Below are 20,354 nucleotides of genomic sequence, written 5' to 3' on the forward strand. Positions count from 1 at the left end.
AATGAGATTTATATATCTGTGGAATAATGTCCAGAAACAACTCTTGTATGTTGGAGGCAAGTATAAATGTAATTAATCACCTTGATTAGCATTGAAAAGCCTTACTGCTCCAAAGCCTGGCTGATTCTTGCATGAGGAAACCTTTGTTCGGAGGTGTTAGCTGGCCCTGATTGTTTCCTATCTGGAATTCCCCTGTTTTTGAGTGTTGTTCTTTATTTACTTTCCTGATTTTAGAGTTTTTTAAATACTGGTAGCCAGATTTTGTTCATTTTCGTGGTTTCCTCCTTATACAGAGAAGCCACTGAAATCCACAAGCATGTGGACAATTTCAACAAAAAGGAGTAAACCATGAAAATATCTTGCTGTGCCCTTCCCCTCATACCCCAACACATCCCAGTTAATTCCATTTGCTGTCAAAAGGTCTCTGCTTCTGCATAGCTTTCACTTCAACACACCCATGCCTCCTTCTTCTACCTTTGCAGCCTTGTTTTGGCCCCAGAATTTAGTCTTCGAGAAGGTATCACTCACATTTTATAATCTGCTAGCTGCGCCCTGCCACGAATTGCTGTGGTGTAGTCCTAAGTGGGGTTTTTTTTGGTGGCATTCAAGGTGTCCTAGAAAGGATTCCCCTAGGTATGAAGCAGTCAGACTTTGAAGCTGCAAGGGTATTCAATGGTATTTAAGTTGGTTAACAATGGAATCCTTTGGTATGAAGCAGACAGACTTTGATGGAGAGTGATGAGTATTGTGGCCAAATTTGGTGGGATTTGGCCCAGTGGTTTTGTTGTTAACTCAATCCTAATTATGCACATTATATATAATGAAATTTCAGCCTAGGACAAAACAACAAAACTACACATCCCAGAAACACTAAACTTGGCAGCACAACCCCTCATCCATGCCTCTACGTTCATACAACAAAAAGAAAAGAAAAATAAAGTCCTAATTAGAGGGAGAGGAAGAATTGTTTTTATCCAATTGCTGCCAGTTAGAAGGCTAAGCTCCGCCCACTTGGTCTCCTAGCAACCCACTCAGCCCAGGGGACAGGCAGAGTTAGGCCTCACTTAGGCCTCTTCCACACTGTCTATAAAATACAGATTATTTATTTATTTATTTATTTGTTTGCTACATTTATATGCCGCCTTTCTCACCCCGAAGGGGACTCAGAGCGGCTTACAAATTAAATTTACATACAATATTATATTAGCATAGTACAATACTGGTAATAAATTACTATATTGTACCGTATCAATATATTGTAATATTATTAGTAAAATATGTACTTGTAAAATATAATATATAATTACATATATGTACATATAAAATCTCTATATATAAAAGGGTAATGGAATCACGGCACCGGACAAAACAACTAAACTAAAGGCCCCACAACCTCAAAAATTGACAGCACAACCTCTCATCCACGCCTCTACGTTCATACAACAAAAAGAAAAGAAAAATTAAGTCCTAGCCACAGCAACGCGTGATCGGGCACAGCTAGTATAATATATGTATATATATAAAAGGGTAATGAAATTTCGGCCTAGGACAAAACAACAAAACTACACATCCCAGGAACACTAAACTTAGCAGCACAACCCCTCATCCATGCCTCTACGTTCATACAACAAAAATAAAAGAAAAATAAAGTCCTAATTAGAGGGAGAGGAAGAATTGTTTTTATCCAATTACTGCCAGTTAGAAAGCTAAGCTCTGCCCACTTGGTCTCCTAGCAACCCACTCAGCCCAGGGGACAGGCAGAGTTAGGCCTCACTTAGGCCTCTTCCCCACTGCCTATAAAATACAGATTATCTGATTTTAACTTGATTATATGGCAGTGTATACTCAAGGCCCTTCCACACAGCTATATAACCCATTTATAATGGATTTAATGTAAGGTAAAACCTTTACCCTTTACCTTAACTACCACCAATTCCTCAATACTATTTCCCCATACCACCATACTTCGCCACAGCAACGCGTGGCCGGGCACAGCTAGTATATATATAAGATTATTGAACTGAGTTTGTTTAAAAAGACATTTGCAACACACAGCGTATTAAACTCAAAGAAGAAGAAAAACCTTACAGCCTTTTATTGCCAGTCTATTTCAAAAATCGCCGCACCGGTCTTGACCGCAGCACCCTTGACCCTCGTTTCCTGAGGCCTATTTGCCGATATCTATTCCTAAGTATTTGCCATGTACACATTTTAACATCTATTGCTCATTTCAGTTATAAATAATGATTTAAACACAGAAGGTGCTTCAGAGAGGATATATTAGAAAAAGCTTGGAAGACAGTGCTAGGGCTTTTGTGCTACTTGATACGCAATCATATAGTCCTTTCCCTCATTGAACCTTGGAGGTCACGACATAGAAATAGGTTGGAGGGTCACATAGTGAACATAGGCAGAAAACTCTCATCAGAGTCGCCACTAGTTGTCTCGGAAAAGCAGAAGAATATTCCGTGCCCTCCTCCAAATGAGGCGACCATCCGCATGGTGCTCCCGCTTGGTCCATGTTGTGGTCGCTCTGTGCCCGCCTCTCTCCTTGCCTCCGTGGCCCATCAGTCATCCAGGTGCTGCTCCTCCCATGTGGACGTCGGGATGGCACTGTAAGGGTCCATGATGACTTTGGCGCAACGGATGATCATGACAATCAGGAAGAGGCAAAGGAAGACAAAGCATGCTAAGGTTAGTCCTTTGTCCACATCGACAAAGGGAGGTTCGGGTGTTGGCTCTTCCATTGTTTATGCCTCTCCACATCAGGGTTAATTTCCACTGCTACCATCATCTTATACCTGCAAAACATAACAACGATGTGTTAGCTAGGAGCAAAGGATAGAAGAAAATCCATGGGACAAACTATCACAATTTATTCTGTTTTTGAGGATGCATTTGTACACCCTATAACAGTGATGGCCAACCTGTGACACGTGTGTCAGCACTGACACGCCTAGCAATTTTTTGTGGACACGCTGCTGCATGCAGATTGATTGGATGACTATGTCTTTTATGGCCAAATGTGGTGTGATTTGGCCCAGTGGTTTTGTTGTTTACTCCATGGAAATTATGCACATTATACACACACACACACACACACATATATATACTAGATTTGCCCGGCCACGCGTTGCTGTGGCTTATGCTCTCAGAGTGTTGTTCTTTATTTACTGTCCTGATTTTAGAGATTATATTGTTCTATATTATTATATCACAGTAATTATTACATATTATATTTATAATCTTATATTATCTGCTTAGAACTGGATTATATGAGGCCCCTTCTACACAGCTGTATAAAATGCACATTGAAGTGAATTATCTGCCAGTTTGGGATCAAGATAATCCAGTTCAAAGCAGATAATATAAGATTATAAATGGGTAATATAGCTGTGTGGAAGGGCCTTGAGTCTACACTGCCATATATTGTAATCCAGTTAAAATCTGATAATCTGTATTTTATAGGCAGTGTGAAAGAGGCCTAAGTGAGGCCTAACTCTGCCTGTCCCCTGGGCTGAGTGGGTTGCTAGGAGACCAAGTGGGCGGAGCTTAGCCTTCTAACTGGCAGCAATAGGATACAAACAATTATTCCTTTCCCTCTAATTAGGACTTTATTTTTCTTTTCCTTTTGTTGTATGAACGTAGAGGCATGGATGAGGGGTTGTGCTGCCAAGTTTAGTGTTTCTGGGATGTGTAGTTTTGTTGTTTTTTCCTAGGCTGAAATTTCATTACCCTTTTATATATATAGATTAGGCCACTACCAGAGCCGGCCCAAGGAAATTTTCAAGTGTAAGCGAAAAAGGATTTTGGTGCCCCCCCCCCCAAAAACCTCAATCACCGAGAAAGCAGGCTCCGTGGAAATGGGCGATCTGCCCTGCACGCATGCGCACAGGACAGATCGCCCATTTCCGCCCTACCTGCTCAACGCAGGCACAGATCAGCTGGCGATCTGTGCCTGCGTTGAGCAGGCACCATGGAAATGGGCGATCTGCCCCGCGCGCGTGCGCACGGGACAGATCGCCCATTTCCTCCCTGCCTGCTCAACGCAGGCACAGATCGGCTGGCGATCTGCGCCTGTGTTGAGCCCAGGCTGCAAGGCCGTTGAGCCAAACGGCGGCGGCGCAGCGGCAGCATCGGCGGCGCTACGGGGGCGCTGTCGACGCCTCGACAGCGCCCCTAGCGGCGTGCGTCCGAGGCGGGCGCTTCAGCGGCCGTATAGGTTAAACCGGCCCTGGCCACTACCTTCACCTTGCAAATATAAGGTTTGCTGCTAAGCAGAAAAGGAATTGTGAGACAGGCATGGGCAGTCTAAAGCATCCCTTGTCAATGAAGGTTAGATTTCCATGATGAAGTACACAGGGCACAATGCAAAAGACATACAGCCCTGTGCTTGTGCATCACCCTGGCAGAGATGCTGTAATGACTGTTTGGGGAGAGAAGGAAAAAAGAAGGCAGACAGGCAGCACCAAGATAAAATTCTGCAGTGAGATAGGAGAAGAGAAATGAAGCTGCGCTCTCAGCTCTCCAGTGATTCATTAGAGGTCTGTGATAGAGGCCAATTTCTCCTCCCTCGGCTGAAAAACTGAACAGCTCTGTCTTCTCATTTCTCCATCACCCTCAGCCAGCCAGTGACCATGTTAGCACTGCTAGGGCCTGCTTGCATGGCTTAGAAGTCTTGCAAGCAGCAAATAAATAAGACCTCAGGCATCATCTTCAAATACTACATGACTATGTGTAATTGAAGTTACCGTATATACTCGAGTATAAGCCGACCCGAATATAAACTGAGGCACCTAATTTTACCACAAAAAAACCTAGGAAAACTTATTAACTCAAGTATAAGCCGAGGGTGGGAAATGCAGCAGCTACTGGTAAATTTCAAAAATAAAATTAGATACCAATAAAATTACATTAATTGAGGCATCAGTGGGTTAAATGTTTTGAATATTTACTGTATTTCAAAGAAAAACAGTAAACTAACTCTATAAGTGGAAAGGCAACAATCTCTCTATATAAAAGGGTAATGAAATTTCAGCCTAGGACAAAACAACAAAACTACACATCCCAGAAACACTAAACTTGGCAGCACAACCCCTCATCCATGCCTCTACATTCATACAACAAAAAGCTCCAGCTACTCCAGAAAATGGTCAGGCTTTGAGACTGCAAGGCTATTCACTGCTATTCCATCTGGCCAACAAAGGATTCCCATAAGCCACAGCAACGCGTGGCCGGGCAAAGCTAATAACTTTATAATCATCATCATCATCATCATCATCATCATCATCATCATCATCATCATCATCAACTGCTTCATTTGTCCCCTGCCCTATCTCTCTCCCCTGGGGACTCAGGCCAGCTTCCAACATAGTAACAGGCAAACATAAAATGCCTACATAAATAATGCAGAGCTAGATATAGATCTATTATAATATATACTAATTTCACATGTGTATTTCCCCCTGAAACCTTTGCAAATCCCCTCTCTATGTGCATTTTCCTCCTGCAATATCCCCAAGCCCGATTTATCAATGTTTATATCTATCTAGACATCTGTGTGTGTGTGTGCGTGCGTGTGTGTGCACGTGCATTTTCCCTCTGCAATTGCAAACATGTGAGGGTAAAATTCGTATAAAATATATAAAATTAATGTATACATATAGGAACAGATATACAGGTACATGGAAATCTCTAGTTATCTATATTTACATAGGATTTGCAAAGACCTGTAAACATATGAGGGGAAAATTCATATACTAATGTATTTGTAGGGGGAACATTTATATAAATATTTAGAAGCTTTGGGGCATGCATTTACCCAAGGAAGAAATGCAAGCAAAGCCCCCTAAAAACAACTTTGTTCTCTTTTCTCCTGACCTTTCCCACCTCTTTTCTTTCTCCCTTTTTCAAACTCTAAAAGTAGCCAGAAAAGGCTTTTTAAAACTTCTCTCCCCCTCCCAAAAAAACCCACCCCATTTTTGTTTCCTTAAGAATAAAAAGAAATACACACCTTCTGTTGCTCGGCTTATATTTGGGTCGGCTTATACTCGAGTATATACGGTATGTCATGAACAGGATTCCAGCCACTGTGGGCCAGGACAACAACCCTCTTTGCGACACCAATACTGACTTCTATTTTCAAAGGAAAAAGAAACTGACCTGATCTACAGTGTGGGTTCCAGCTGTGTAAGGAAAGTTTCCTTGTCATGCACCCTGGATCCGGTCGAGAGGTGAAGATTAAGATTCCTACAGTAAAAGAAGAAAAAATGGTTATAATACTCTAACCGTATCTCCTGCAGCTTGAGTGAGGAAAGTTTTATTCATCCGTTTTACTTTTCTATGTCTGCATTCCTGAATTTTATTAATCCTTTGCTGGCATATAGAGCTGTTACAGATAAGTCCGGCGTTAGATGTCTTTAAAATATACACAGGCAGCACCATGTCGGATTCTAGCCTCCTTCTATCAAGGAGATGATAAATGAGAAATTCCAAAAAAAGCCTTGCAAGGTCTAATAGAAAACAGAACCAAAAAAATCCAGTTAGCAATAAAAGTCAAAAAGACGTTCAGGGTCGAATCGAGATTGTTTTCATACTAATATAAAAGTTACCTCTCTTTGCATGACTTGATTGTTTTGCGAATGAGAATATTATATGAGGATCTTCCCATTAAAAAGACAATGCCTTGTTTCCCTAGTTCACTTACATTGTTCTGTCACGCGCTGGGGCTGTAACTATTGTCTTTGTATAGGACGTATACTTTATGCCCAGTGGGAAGCCAGGGCACCTAAAGAGAGGTTCTTGAGGATTTCCCTGAAAAGGATGGCCTTTTGAGTCTTTAATGAAATAACAAAGTTTTTATTTATGAACAAATAATAAATCTTCAAGGAGTCAAATAACACTTCAAGGTTTCCTTAATAAACTGTTGGCTTTTCAATCTTGTCCTCAGGGGATGGGCAATTGGCTTGGGATAACTATATTTTCTCTGTAAGAAGAAAATCCCTTTATAACCTCTCCCAGGCTGTCTATCAAATGGGCCTAGCTGATGTGGGACCTACTACCGATTCCAAATGCGTCTGAGCATCGAGTGGACCTACCAACCAAGGCTTGCAGATGTTTCAGCTGGGGTTCCGTGAATCTGTGATGCTGTTCTCTCTCCGAGGTTTCTTTGAAAACTTTAGGGCTGTTTCCCTCAGGAGCTGTGGGGCTGAGAGGCTGTAAGCTCTCGGCCAGAGCTTTTGGGACCTTTTCACCTGGAATTTCTGTTTCTGTTTTCTCGGATGTTCTATATCCCTGGATGTTATTGAGATATGAAGCTTTTCTACGGGACGAGCTGGTCTACGTCCTATAGCTTAGCTTCCTTAAAAAAGTTCCTTCCCTCCCAGAGCCCTGAACAAGGGACGGAACCAAACTTAATGATGATGGACAGGCGGCCTGTCCTATGACTGCAAACATTAGCAGAAAGAAAATAAAGTTGGAGCTTCTGGTACAGCCGTACCAGCACATACATCCTCTAAGGCCTCTTCTACGCTGCCGTATAATGCAGATTATCCAATCAGATAATCCAATCCACATTATGTGCTATGAACTTGATTATCCGAGTCTACACCGTCATACAATCCCTCTCGATGGATTGTCACCGTGTCGTGGTGAGGGAGCTTGCGTGTTCCAAGCATTTCTCATGTAATCCTCAGACCTTGGGATGCCTGTCTGTTTATAAGATAAAAAGCACACGTATGCATTTTAGATAGATTAGGAATCAGCCTGTAATAGGCAGTAAGAGCACCTAAAGCTTCAGAGAGTTCCTGTTCAAGCATTTCATAGCTCCCTGCTTGAGTGGTGATGGCATGATTGTCAGCATAGATAAAACTCTCTGTTTCTTCTGGCAGTTGCTGAAGATTTCTGTAAATACAGTAGAGTCTCACTTATCCAACATAAACGGGCCAGCAGAATGTTGGATAAGTGAAGATGTTGGATAATAAGGAGGGATTAAGGAAAATCTATTAAACATCAAATTAGGTTATGATTTTACAAATTAAGCACCAAAACATCATGTTATACAACAAATTTGACAGAAAAAGTAGTTCAATACGCAGTAATGTTATGTTATAATTACTGTATTTATGAATTTAGCACCAAAATATCACGATATATTGAAAACATTGGCTACAAAAATGCGTTGGATAATCCAGAACGTTGGATAAGCGAGTGTTGGATAAGTGAGTCTCTACTGTATTAAACATTGATGGAACAAGCATGCTCCTTGAAGCAAGTCATTCTGTTTTCGCCATCCGCTTCTCTGGCCCTGAAACTCATTAAAAAAAGCTCCTGTTTTGTAGCAGATTTCTTATGAATCAGGTGAGATGGTAATCCTTTGTGATATTATACATTTTTTTTTCAGGAGGAGGCAATGATATATAGTATCACAAGCTGCTGACAGGTCTATGAAGACAGTTCCTGTAATGTGCTGTCTTTCAAAATGGACTCAATGACTCAATGAAACAAAATTTTCCACAAGTTAGTACAAGAGCCTTTCAATTATCTGTTATCTCATTAAAATTTGTTGTTGTGTATCTTTAAGATGTTTCTATGGCTATGTTTCAGTGGCGAAGTGCACTAAAGCACTGAGTTCAAACCCCGGGAGCGGTGTGAGCGGCCGCTGTTAGCTCCAGCTCCTGCCAACCTAGCAGTTCGAAAACATGCCAATGTGAGTAGATCAATAGGTACCGCTCCGGCGGGAAGGTAACAGTGCTCCATGCAGTTATGCCGGCCACATGACCTGGGAGGTGTCTACGGACAACGCCGGCTCTTCGGCTTAGAAATGGAGATGAGCACCAATTCCCAGAGTCAGACATGACCTGACTTAACGTCAGGGGAAACCTTTACCTTTATGGCTACACAAGTGTTTTCAGAAGAGGCTTGCCATTGCTTCCCTATAAAGTTGAGGCACTGTGACCATCCGAAAGTAACCCAGTGGGTTTAATGGCTGGGCAGGGATTTGATTCCTGATCTTCAGAGCCATAGTCCAATGCGGAAACTGCCACACGGCACCGGCTCCTTCAAAATGATGCCAATGCAATTGCCTCTAATTTCAATTCTTGGTCCATTAAACAGCAGCTGAAATGATTCATCGCACTGTAATGTCTATAGTCTTCCAACTTCGATTTAATAACTCTTGCTTCTTTGATTATACAGTGAAATACTGCTGATGGATGTGCACAGGCTGGCCATTCCAAGTGCCTAGAAAGCAAGATTTGCCTAGAAACATATATCATCCTTTTCTTTCGGAAAAGAAACCCAAGCTCTGATAACAACAGAAGAACCCACATTGCCCCTGGAATGTCTTGGTTTGCCTTTCTATTTCTCCTTTTTGTACATTGTTCTTTCTTTTGTTCCATTTCCTTCTATTACTGGTGCAATTTAGGGAGATGCAGCGTCTCTTATGTTTCCCTTTTAATTCATGACAATGCTAAAGCTCTTCCTGCCTTCGAGAACCAGAGATCTTAGATAGTATTTTCCCAATACCGTTTAACCTGTGGTCCTTCAGGAAATCAATGGATATTTATAGAGTGGTTCCAAAATGGAATTTTACAAATCAGTAGTCTAGAAAGAGAACACTTTGCAAAGATGGCTCTTTTGTGTCTTTCAGGCAATCTCTCTTAAAGGAAGCTACGGTCTGGTGCATCTAACACATTCATTTCCCTGAATTGTGAATCAGAATGATAGGCAATGGCTGAATTAGAGAATTCAGCAATGCATGTGATACATGAAGTTCAAAACAAGGAGCAAAAGTTCAAAACAAAGAGCAAACAACAAATACAAGCAGTCAGATAAAAAAAGATACTATATGTGGACTCATTTTTAAAAAAATTGATGGGACGGATGGATAAAATGTTGATAGTTGCACTCCAAAATGCAACACACAAACTATCTGTACTGAGATAGAATAATTTGGAAGTGCAAATGGAACCTGTTTTCATATCTATAGCGTTTATATACTATGCTTGCTGTTATCTTAATGTTAATGCCAGATGAATAACACCCAATAAGTTGTTGAAGGCTTTCATGGCCGGAATCAAAGGGTTGCTTTGTGTTTTCTGGGCTGTATGGCCATGTTCCAGAAGCATTCTCTCCTGACATTTCTCTTGTGTCTTTGATAATCTGGACTATATGGCAGTGTAGAAGGGGCCTAAGTGTAATGGGTAGGAACTATGATGTGTTGTCGAAAGCTTTCGTGGCCAGAATTACTGGGTCGCTGTGAGTTTTCCGGGCTGTATGACCATGTTCCAGAAGCATTCCCTCCTGACATTTCACCCACACCTATGGCAGGCATCCTCAGAGGTTATGAGGTCTGTTGGAAACTAGGCAAGTGGGGTTTATATATCTGTGGAATAGTGTCCAGGGAGAAAGAACTCCTGTCTGTTTGAGGCAAGTGTGAATGTGTGACACCCCTGGCTGCGAGAGCACTGGAAACCAATACACTGAGGCCAATAAACAAACTAATATCTTTATTAAAGAATTGAAGAAATAAAACAAAAACAAGCAGAAGATAAAGTTCATCAATAGACCTTTTAGGAAAGGTCAAATATAGTCCAGTAATATATTGTCCAATGTCTAATATTAGAGTTCAAAGTTTGTAATCCAAAAAACCGAAACGCACTCAAACTTCCAAGCAGTTTGAGTGGGGAAACGTCCAAGTCTTTTACTAGAGTTCAAAAGCAAGTCCAAGGCAAGGAATTGAAGACAAGGCTGGATTCACGGCACGACAAGGCAAGGCTGGAATCACAGCTAGGCAAGGCACGGAAACACGGCTAGGCAAGGCACGGCTAGGCTAGAAGGTAGTGGATCCAAACGCGGTCCACACTTGGCTGGAAGTGAAGTTAATCCTCCAACTGACACGTTGACTCCGCGCTGGCTAGCCAGCGCACAGAACTTTTAAGGAACTTCAAATCTTTCCACAGAGCAGGTGTCCAAATGCTCTTTTCCCAAGGGAAAAGAGCTTAAAACAACATCTTCAACCAGATGCGATCCTCCCTGAGAATTCTCAGGGGAAAACAGGTTAATCAGCAGATTCTCTAGCTGCTAATCGCGCGCTCCTTCTTCTGCCAGCTTTCTCAAACCTACTAGTTTCCCAAAACATCCGTCTATCAAAGGGAGGGGAACTGGTGGGAGAAGGCTCCGTTTCAAGGGCCTTTTTAATGAGCTGTGGGCTAGAATTGTCAATAGGGAGCATCTAGAACGAGGCAGAGTCTTGCTGAATCGGCACAAACCCCATTTCCTCGTCACTTTGGTCCATAATGGAGGCAGGATCACGGCCCAAGGGTTCAGGAGACATCACAGAATGTTGCAATTGGCACTGAATGGCTTTGCAGTTTCTAAGCCTGACTGCTTCCTGCCTGGGGGAATCCTTTGCTCTGTGTGTTAGCTGGCCCTGATTGTTTCCTGTCTGGGATTCCCCTGTTTTCTGACTGTTGTTTTTTTATTTTCTGTCCTGATTTTAGAGTTTTTTAAATAATGGAGTTGAGGAGCAATCGTCTTCAGAACTCCTAATGCAAGCAGAAAGACCTGAAGGCACTTATCTACATGTGGGATGGGAACTGACAGATTCTTTTTAGTTACGTTTAGAATAGGTGTTCCTATGGGCGGTCTCAAAATGAGCCTCGATGCATCCTTTTCTAGCCATTATTCCTCTTTCATAAAACTTGTAAACTTAAAAAAAAATTATTTATCAGGAATTACGCAATTTTGATATATCACCACTTTGATGTGATTACATTTATTTATTTATTTATTTACAGCATTTATATTCCGCCCTTTGTTATCGAGACCGCAATTAGACCTTCTCACCCCGAAGGGGACTCAGAGCGGATCACATTAAACATATAAGGCAAACATTCAATGCCTTTTAACATAGAACAAAGACAAAACAAACATAGGCTCTGAGCGGGCCTCGAACTCATGACCTCCTGGTCAGAATGATTCATTGCAGCTGGTTTCAGCTGGCTTGCTCTCCAGCCTGCGCCACAGCCCCCTTTTTAGACACAGATATTGGATGTGAAGTTCCCACTTAAAAGAAGACGGAAGAGGAGGGACAACACTCGCCTGTGTGATAGAGCACAATGCGGAGGACTACAGTAGAAACCGTCAAAATATATCACATATAATGGGGTTGAAAATAGCCATTTTCCTTAAAAATGGAATGGAACCAAACGTTACGGTAGGAAGACGATTCCCCTTGCTTTCCCCACCTTGAGAGATGAGATACTTGAAGGTAACAATGAGAACTCTTTTCTTGCCTTTCAGCTTCACACAGACATCTCTTTGGTCACTATGCACCCACATTACTGAATTATATGGATCCATAGTAAAGGTAAAGGTTTTCCCCTGACATTAAGTCTAGTCGTGTCCGACTCTGGGGGTTGGTGGTCATCTCTATTTCTAAGCCGAAGAGCCGGCGTTGTCCGTAGACACTTCCAAGGTCTTGTGGCCAGCATGACTGCATGGAACGCTGTTACCTTCCTGACGGAGCTGTACCTATTGATCTACTCACATCTGCATGTTTTCGAACTGGTGGTGGCGCAGTGTGTTAAAGCGCTGAGCTGCTGAACTTGCAGACCGAAAGGTCCTAGGTTCTAACCCCGGAGCTGTTAGCTCCAGCTTCTGCCAACCGAGCAGTTCGAAAACATGCAAATGTGAGTAGATAAATAGGTACCGCTCCGGCGCAAAGGTAACATTGGCGCTCCATGCAGTCATGCCGGCCACATGACCTTGGAGGTGTCTACGGACAACGCCGGCTCTTCGGCTTAGAAATGGAGATGAGCACCAACCCCCAGAGTCGGTCATGACTGGATTTAACATCAGGGAAAAACCTTTACCTTTACCTTAGGTTGGCAGAAGCTGGGGCTAACAGCAGGCACTCACCCCACTCCCTGGATTTGAACCACCAACCTTTTGGTCAGCAAGTTCAACAGCTCAGCGGTTTAACCCACTGCACCACCGAGGGCTCCTTAATCTTATCCAAATTGATCAGATCCTTAATCGGATCCAAATTGAACAATATATGGTGCCGATCAATGACCAGGTCATATTTACTTTCTGTGCAAACATAATCCAAACAGCAGAAATGCCAAAACAGTAGAGTCTCACTTATCCAACATAAACAGGCCGGCAGAATGTTGGATAAGCGAATATGTTGGATAATAAGGAGGCATTAAGGAAAAGCCTATTAAACATCAAATTAGGTTATGATTTTACAAATGAAGCACCAAAACATCATGTTAGACAACAAATTTGGCAGAAAAAGTAGTTCAATATTCAGTAATGCTATGTAGTAATTACTGTATTTATGAATTTAGCACCAAAATATCACGATATATTGAAAACATTGACTACAAAAATGCGTTGGATAATCCAGAATGTTGGATAAGTGAGACTCTACTATAATTACACACGATACAAATTACATCCAGAATTTCCTGCCTTATATACAAGCAAGAGTGACATGGAAGTCCAGCTACTCATCCGTACATTCCGCATAAGCAAAGTCCATTCCCTTTCCTGGGACTGCCTGAGCAATCTACAATTAGGTTTGTAGCTTCAGATTGTCAGGAGCCTGGCAGCAGCAGAGCATCATATAGGGATAAATGAAGTGCAGCTGCAAAGCCAAGGTTAATGTGCTTTTAATGGCAAGTCCCCAGTAGTCAATGCTGCACAGCTTGTGGTTGGCCAAGCCACCTTCCAGCAGTGCTACATCTTTCAGGCTGAAGCTTGATAGCCTTTTAAACAACCAAGAAATAGACATGGGATGATAAAATATTACTGCAGCTTGCAAAAATATTAGCCTCTTCAAAAGCTAGGCTGGCATCAACAGTATGTGAAGCTCATCGATTTGCTTCACCTTTTGAGATATGTGCAATACATACCGTATATACTCGAGTATAAGCCGACCCGAATATAAGCCGAGGCACCTAATTTTACCACAAAAAAACCTGGGAAAACATTGACTCAAGTATAAGCCGAGGGTGGTAAATTTCAGAAATAAAAATAGATACCAATAAAATTACATTAATTGAGGAATCCGTTGGTTAAATGTTTTTGAATATTTACATCAAGCTCAAATTTAAGATAAGACTGTCCAACTCTGATCCAATCATTATTCTCATCTTCTTCAGTGTAAATGTGCTTATGTATCCTTTTAATAATAATAGAATAAAATAATACATGTAATAATAAATAAATAAATAAAGTAAAATAATAAATGCAATAATAATAATAAGATCAGAGTGAAATAAGCCATCCAGCTTCTGCTTAAAAGCCTCCAAAGAAGGAGCCTCCACCACAGTCCGGGGCAGAGAGTTCCACTGCTGAACAGCTCTCACAGTGAGGAAGTTCTTCCTGATGTTCAGATGAAATTTCCTTTCCTGTAGTTTGAAGCCATTGTTCCGCGTCCTAGTCTGCAGGGCAGCACAAAACAAGCTTGCTCCCTCCTCCCTATGACTTCCCTTCACATATTTATACATGGCTATCATGTCTCCTCTCAGCCTTCTCTTCTGCAGGCTAAACATGCCCAGTTCTTTAAGCCGCTCCTCATAGGGCTTGTTCTCCAGACCCTTGATCATTTTAGTTGCCCTAATAATTTATAATAATTTAATAATTTTAGTTGTCAAATAAAATTGCACATCGGACAATCAGGAGGGAAAGGGGAAAGATTTAGTTCATCCCCTTTTCCCTTGCCATGTCGCTTCTAAATCTGCAACTCCCCAGATGAATTAAGTACATTTGCACCCGCTTCTTAAAGCCTGATTCCGGCGGAGTTAATTATACACAATCTCTAAGGTTTCCAAGGCAGGTAACCTTGGAACACTATTAGCAATTTAATATGGAATTGCACATGACTACTGTAGGTCTATGTAGCTGATGCTTTCCACGCCTGTCTAATGTTCTGGAGCCCACCGTGTGCCAAAAGAAGGAAGGGGCATCGAATGCGAAGGGCTTGAAAAGACTAAGCCAGGGGTCCCCAAACTTTTTAAACAGGGGGCCAGTTCACAATCCTTTGGACCGTTGGAGGACGGGACTATAGTTGGCCACCGAGCAATAATAATAATAATAACAACAACAAAGAACAACAACAACAAAAAAGAGGGTTGGAAGAGACCCTTTGGGCCATTGAGTCCAATCCCTTCTGCTTTTGTGCACCAAAAGCACAAACAAAGCACCCCTAACAGATGGCCATGGCCACTCAGCCTCAATGTTAATAATAATAATAGTAATAATAATAATAATAAAGAGGGTTGGAAGAGACCCTTTGGGCCATTGAGTCCAATCCCTTCTGCTTTTGTGCACCAAAAGCACAAACAAAGCACCCCTAACAGATGGCCATGGCCACTCAGCCTCAATGTTAATAATAATAATAGTAATAATAATAATAATAAAGAGGGTTGGAAGAGACCCCTTGGGCCATTGAGTCCAACCCTCTTCTGCCTTTGTGAACCAAAAGCACAAACAAAGCACCCCTAACAGATGGCCACCCAGCCTCAATGTTAATAATAATAATAAAGAGGGTTGGAAGAGACCCCTTGGGCCATTGAGTCCAACCCTCTTCTGCCTTTGTGAACCAAAAGCACAAACAAAGCACCCCTAACAGATGGCCATGGCCACTCAGCCTCAATGTTAATAATAATAATAATAATAATAATAATAATAATAATAATAATAATAATAAAGAGGGTTGGAAGAGACCCCTTGGGCCATTGAGTCCAACCCTCTTCTGCCTTTGTGAACCAAAAGCACAAACAAAGCACCCCTAACAGATGGCCACAATAAAGCTAGTCTGCAACAATAGATTATGCCCAAGAAACTGATCCATCCCCTGCACCCAAAGTGACTGCAAAGACGGCGCATACGCTCACAGAAAACAAGGAAGTCTGATCATCTGGCGGATTTGTCATTGTCCCTGCTAATCAAAAAGTCCTTTTTGTGACCCTGACCTGCAAGACATCACAATGCTGGCATGCCTTTCCTCCTGGGAGGCGTACCTTTGTGTGCATGGCCATTACAGTGTCTAATCATTCACACGTTTCCACCACTGTCCTCTTGGTTTTAAATCTGCACATAGCTAGTTCAGTGGCATAAGTAAGCTTGCAAAATCCTGTCACCTGCTTCAAGGGTGAAGGATGCATTCACTTGACACATGCTTTTGACAAAATGTACAAGGACATTCGCTCAGACAGAGATGCCTCCGGGCTTTGAAAACAAGCAGCCCTTATTTCGCCTCTCGCTGACTCTCTGTGCCACTAACCTTCAGGAGAAGTAAATCGGTCATGCGTCCTGCCCAAGCTTAATTGCTTTAGGGTTTGTTTTTTTTCAAAAAAAAATGTTCCTTCCAATCTATTAATTGCAGACCCAGGGGTCTTTTAAGACAGAGTTTCACAACGTATTGTTTAGAAATAACTGCTTACAGGCATACTGGCTGTGGATTCTGGAAGTGCCCATCCAAAAGAAAGTAATTTATTTACATTGCTTTACTCACTCATATACCAAACACTTCCTCTCACTTAATTACACTCCTGTTTGGATTTTGCACATACATAATCAGCTGTTAGGCATCGTATTTCAAAGGATGTCAGCATGTACTGTATATACTCGAGTATAAGCCTAGGTTTTCAGCCCTTTTTTTAAGACTGAAAAAGCCCCCCTCGGCTTATACTTGGGTGAGGGTCCTGGTTGGCTTATATTTGGGTCAGCTTATACTCAAGAATATATGGTACATTTATTATTTTTCTCTATTATTATTGGTATTATTACATTTATTATTGTTCTCTATTATTGTTGCTACCATTACAATTATTTTACCCTATTATTATTATTATTACATTTATTATTTATTGATCTATCTGTCCATTCCATAATAGTCCCATTGTTGTTGTCTTGTCATTTTATACCGCACTTTATTGTCCATTCAACTATGACATTTCCTTTCCCCATTTAGTAACACTCTGCACTTTGCCTGGGATCTACGACTTAGTCTCCTGTTTTTAATACTGTATCCTGCTTGTTGATTTTAATGATTGTTTTTATTGATGTTGATGTTTTTTACTGGGATAATTGTTTTATTGCTTTGTTACTGTTATTTGTTTGTTTTATCGGGCCAGGCCCCATGTAAGCCGCCCCGAGTCCCTTCGGGGAGATGGGGCGGGGTATAAAAATAAAGTTGTTATTATTATTATTATTATTATTATTATTATTATTATTATTATTATTATTATTTCACTCCGATATTATTATTATTATTATTGTACATTTATTATTTTTCTCTATTATTGTTGCTACTATTACATTTATTTTATGCTATTATTATTATTAATACATGTATTATTTCACTCTATTATTATTATTATTGTATTTATTTTACTCTATTATTACATGTATTATTTTCCTGTATTATTAATTATTATTATTATTATTACATGTATTTACACTATTATTATTAAAAGGATACATAAGCACATTGACATTGAAGAAGATGAGAATAATGATTTGATCAGAGTTGGACAAATCTTAAATTTGAGCTTGATGTAAATATTCAAAAGCATTTAACCTTCTGATGCCTCAATTAATGTAATTTTATTGGTATCTATTTTTATTTCTGAAATTTACCACCCTCGGCTTATACTGGAGTCAATCTTTTCCCAGTTTTTTTGTGGTAAAATTAGGTGCCTCGGCTTATATTCCGGTCAGCTTATACTCGAGTCTATACGGTAAGTATTTTCACACTCTAGCTATTAAACCACCCAGCAGTTCATTCTGCCATTTTTGCAACATTTCCAATAATTATTATTCTCTTCCAGTAAATCTCACTCTCACCTTAGAATCATAGATTTGGAACCTATGTCCTCACTGTGGAAAAACATGTGGAAAAACTGTGGAAAATCCTTACGAGGGATTGCCTAAGTACGTTCTGCTCACAACCTTGCACTTGCAGACCCTTCACTGAGAAAGGACTTGGGTTGATCCTCTTCAAGGTTCCTGATAAGAGAAAACTTGCAGCACTGACATGGAATTGCTAATGATGGGATGTGATTAAGGTTTGCTTATGAATGCAGTCTATCAGACAACGACAAAACAATGCAACACAGGTATAACAATTTGTACTGTAGTGTCGCTAAACTAATGGATGATCACAGATTTGCTATACCATTGTTGTACCTTAACTTATCCTTGTCCCCCTTGCCCCTCGCCCGTGAACCCGACCCCCTAGACCTCCAATACCCCTCAGTAAGTATCACGTAACTGACTGTCAACTACCCCTGTATCTTCTTTCGCTAAATCCCCTTTAAGGCTGTCATCAAATCTACCTTTGTCTTCTTTTCCAAATACCCAAGTGCCAGCCTCCATTTATTTGCAAACTCCTCATTATTTCCTCCTCTGTTGCTATTTGTCAGCTTGGCCATTTGGATATAACCCCCCAGTTTGTCTCTCCAGTCTCTAATACTTAGCTCTTCTTCCCCCTTCCATGTTTTTGCAATTATTAGTCTTGCCGCAGCAAAACAATATTGGCAAATTTCTTCATCTCCTGCGCTAATACGCCTTCTAAATAAACCTAATAAGCATGTCTCGGGGTTCTTCTTGACCTTATTGGTAATCATATTATTTGTTTCTTTCACCACTTTTATCCAGAATTCTTGAACTATATTACAGGTCCACCATATGTGGAAAAATGTTCCTTTTACTTTCTTGCATCTCCAACAGGCCCCTCTTTCTGTTTTCTCTATTTTCGCCAGAAGCTCTGGAGTTATGTATGTTCTATAGAACATTTTAAACATATTCTCTCTAATTGAGCCGGCCAGAGAGAATTTAAACCCCTTTTTCCAGAGATATTCCCATTCTTCCAGGTCTATGTTTTTTTTTTAATTTTTTTTTCTTTTTTCTTCTGCGGTTGTATATGGATACATGTTACTCTATTTTTTGTTTTTCACTTTCATTAATAAAAAAAAAAACAATGCAACACAGAATGGTGATCTTACAAGAAACAGGATAATATCGGAATGGACTCATAGCTTTCTTTCCACCAAATTTGATCCTATGAGAACATCAGGCGATCAAGGCAATGTAATTTGTTGCTTGGCTTTTAATTGCCAGCTCTAGTCGTCATTGACACTTTGCTGATGCTAGCTTAAAGAAGCAGAAGGATAGCCTAATACAAAGAAGAGGATTCCTGTAAACTATCAACGAGCTGGAACGTCTGTCAGGAAACAGAATCCATCTTCCTAAGCTGAAAGGGTGTTAATAAAGCCATATTTCACTCCAAGCACCCAGAGGCCACGCTCCGAGGGTGAAGCATGATGTTCCGTGGGGAAATGAAATGATATTTCATTTAGAAAACCAAAGGGTCAGCTTGGATCCTTATCCCTCCAACAACTAAGCATCTTTCCCTAGTCCAGGGGTCCCCAAACTTTTTAAACAGGGGGCCAGTTCACGGTCCCTCAGACCCTTGGAGGGCTGGACTATAGCTAAAAAAACAACTATAAATAAATTCCAATGCACACTGCACATCTCTTATTTTGAAGTAAAAAATAACCCAAACAGGAACAAATACAGCCTCAATGTTAATCATAATCATAATCATAATAAAAATAATAAAAAGGGTTGGATGTATCACACAGCCCTAAATGCTTGGGAATTTGTGATTTTGTGATACGAAATCCAGCATACCGTATATACTTGAGTATAAGCCGACCCGAATATAAGCCGAGACACCGAATTTTACCACAAAACAACTGGGAAAACATTGACTCCAGTATAAGCCGAGGGTGGTAAATTTCAGAAATAAAAACAGATACCAATAAAATTACATTAATTGAGGCATCAGTAGGTTAAATGTTTTTGAATATTTACATAAAGCTCAAATTTAAGATAAGACTGTCCAACTCTGATCCAATCATTATTCTCATCTTCTCCAATGTAAATGTGCTTATGTATCCTTTTAATAATAATAGAGTAAAATAATACATGTAATAATAATAATAATACCAATAATAATAATAATAATAATAATAATAATAATAATAATAATAATAATAATAATATGTGGCCCAAATGATTCATTGGAACTTATGCCTCAAGTACCACCTCCCAGCAGCAAAGAACTGGTGGGATCACAAACCTGCAAAAGTATTGGAAAATGAACATGCAAAGATACTGTGGGACTTCCGAATCCAGACTGACAAAGTTCTGGAACACAACACACCAGACATCACAGTTGTGGAAAAGAACAAGGTTTGGATCATTGATGTTGCCATCCCAGGTGACAGTCGCATAGATGAAAAACAACAGGAAAAACTCAGCCGCTATCAGGA

At 40.7% G+C, this 20,354-nt stretch overlaps 1 protein-coding gene across 2 annotated transcripts in view; it reads right to left on the reverse strand.

The window, feature by feature from the left end:
* Positions 1-1,096: 1,096 nt before the first annotated feature.
* The window catches only part of ctxnd1 (cortexin domain containing 1), a 29,727-nt gene continuing 10,469 nt past the window's right edge, over positions 1,097-20,354 (reverse strand). Inside the window, exons 1-3 of one of the 2 annotated variants that reach the window (XM_062963427.1) lie at positions 16,458-16,538; positions 6,163-6,249; positions 1,097-2,801 (exon numbers count right to left, since the gene is read on the reverse strand). In XM_062963427.1, the coding sequence (XP_062819497.1) occupies positions 2,568-2,747 (180 nt within the window). In that variant the 5' untranslated portion in view covers positions 2,748-2,801; positions 6,163-6,249; positions 16,458-16,538 and the 3' untranslated portion in view covers positions 1,097-2,567. Of the gene's footprint in view, positions 2,802-6,162; positions 6,250-16,457; positions 16,539-20,354 lie in introns of those variants that run through there. The other variant, XM_062963426.1, reaches the window with a different exon arrangement.

Source organism: Anolis carolinensis, unplaced genomic scaffold, assembly GCF_035594765.1.
Source record: "Anolis carolinensis isolate JA03-04 unplaced genomic scaffold, rAnoCar3.1.pri scaffold_11, whole genome shotgun sequence".
NCBI classification, from domain to species: domain Eukaryota; kingdom Metazoa; phylum Chordata; class Lepidosauria; order Squamata; family Dactyloidae; genus Anolis; species Anolis carolinensis.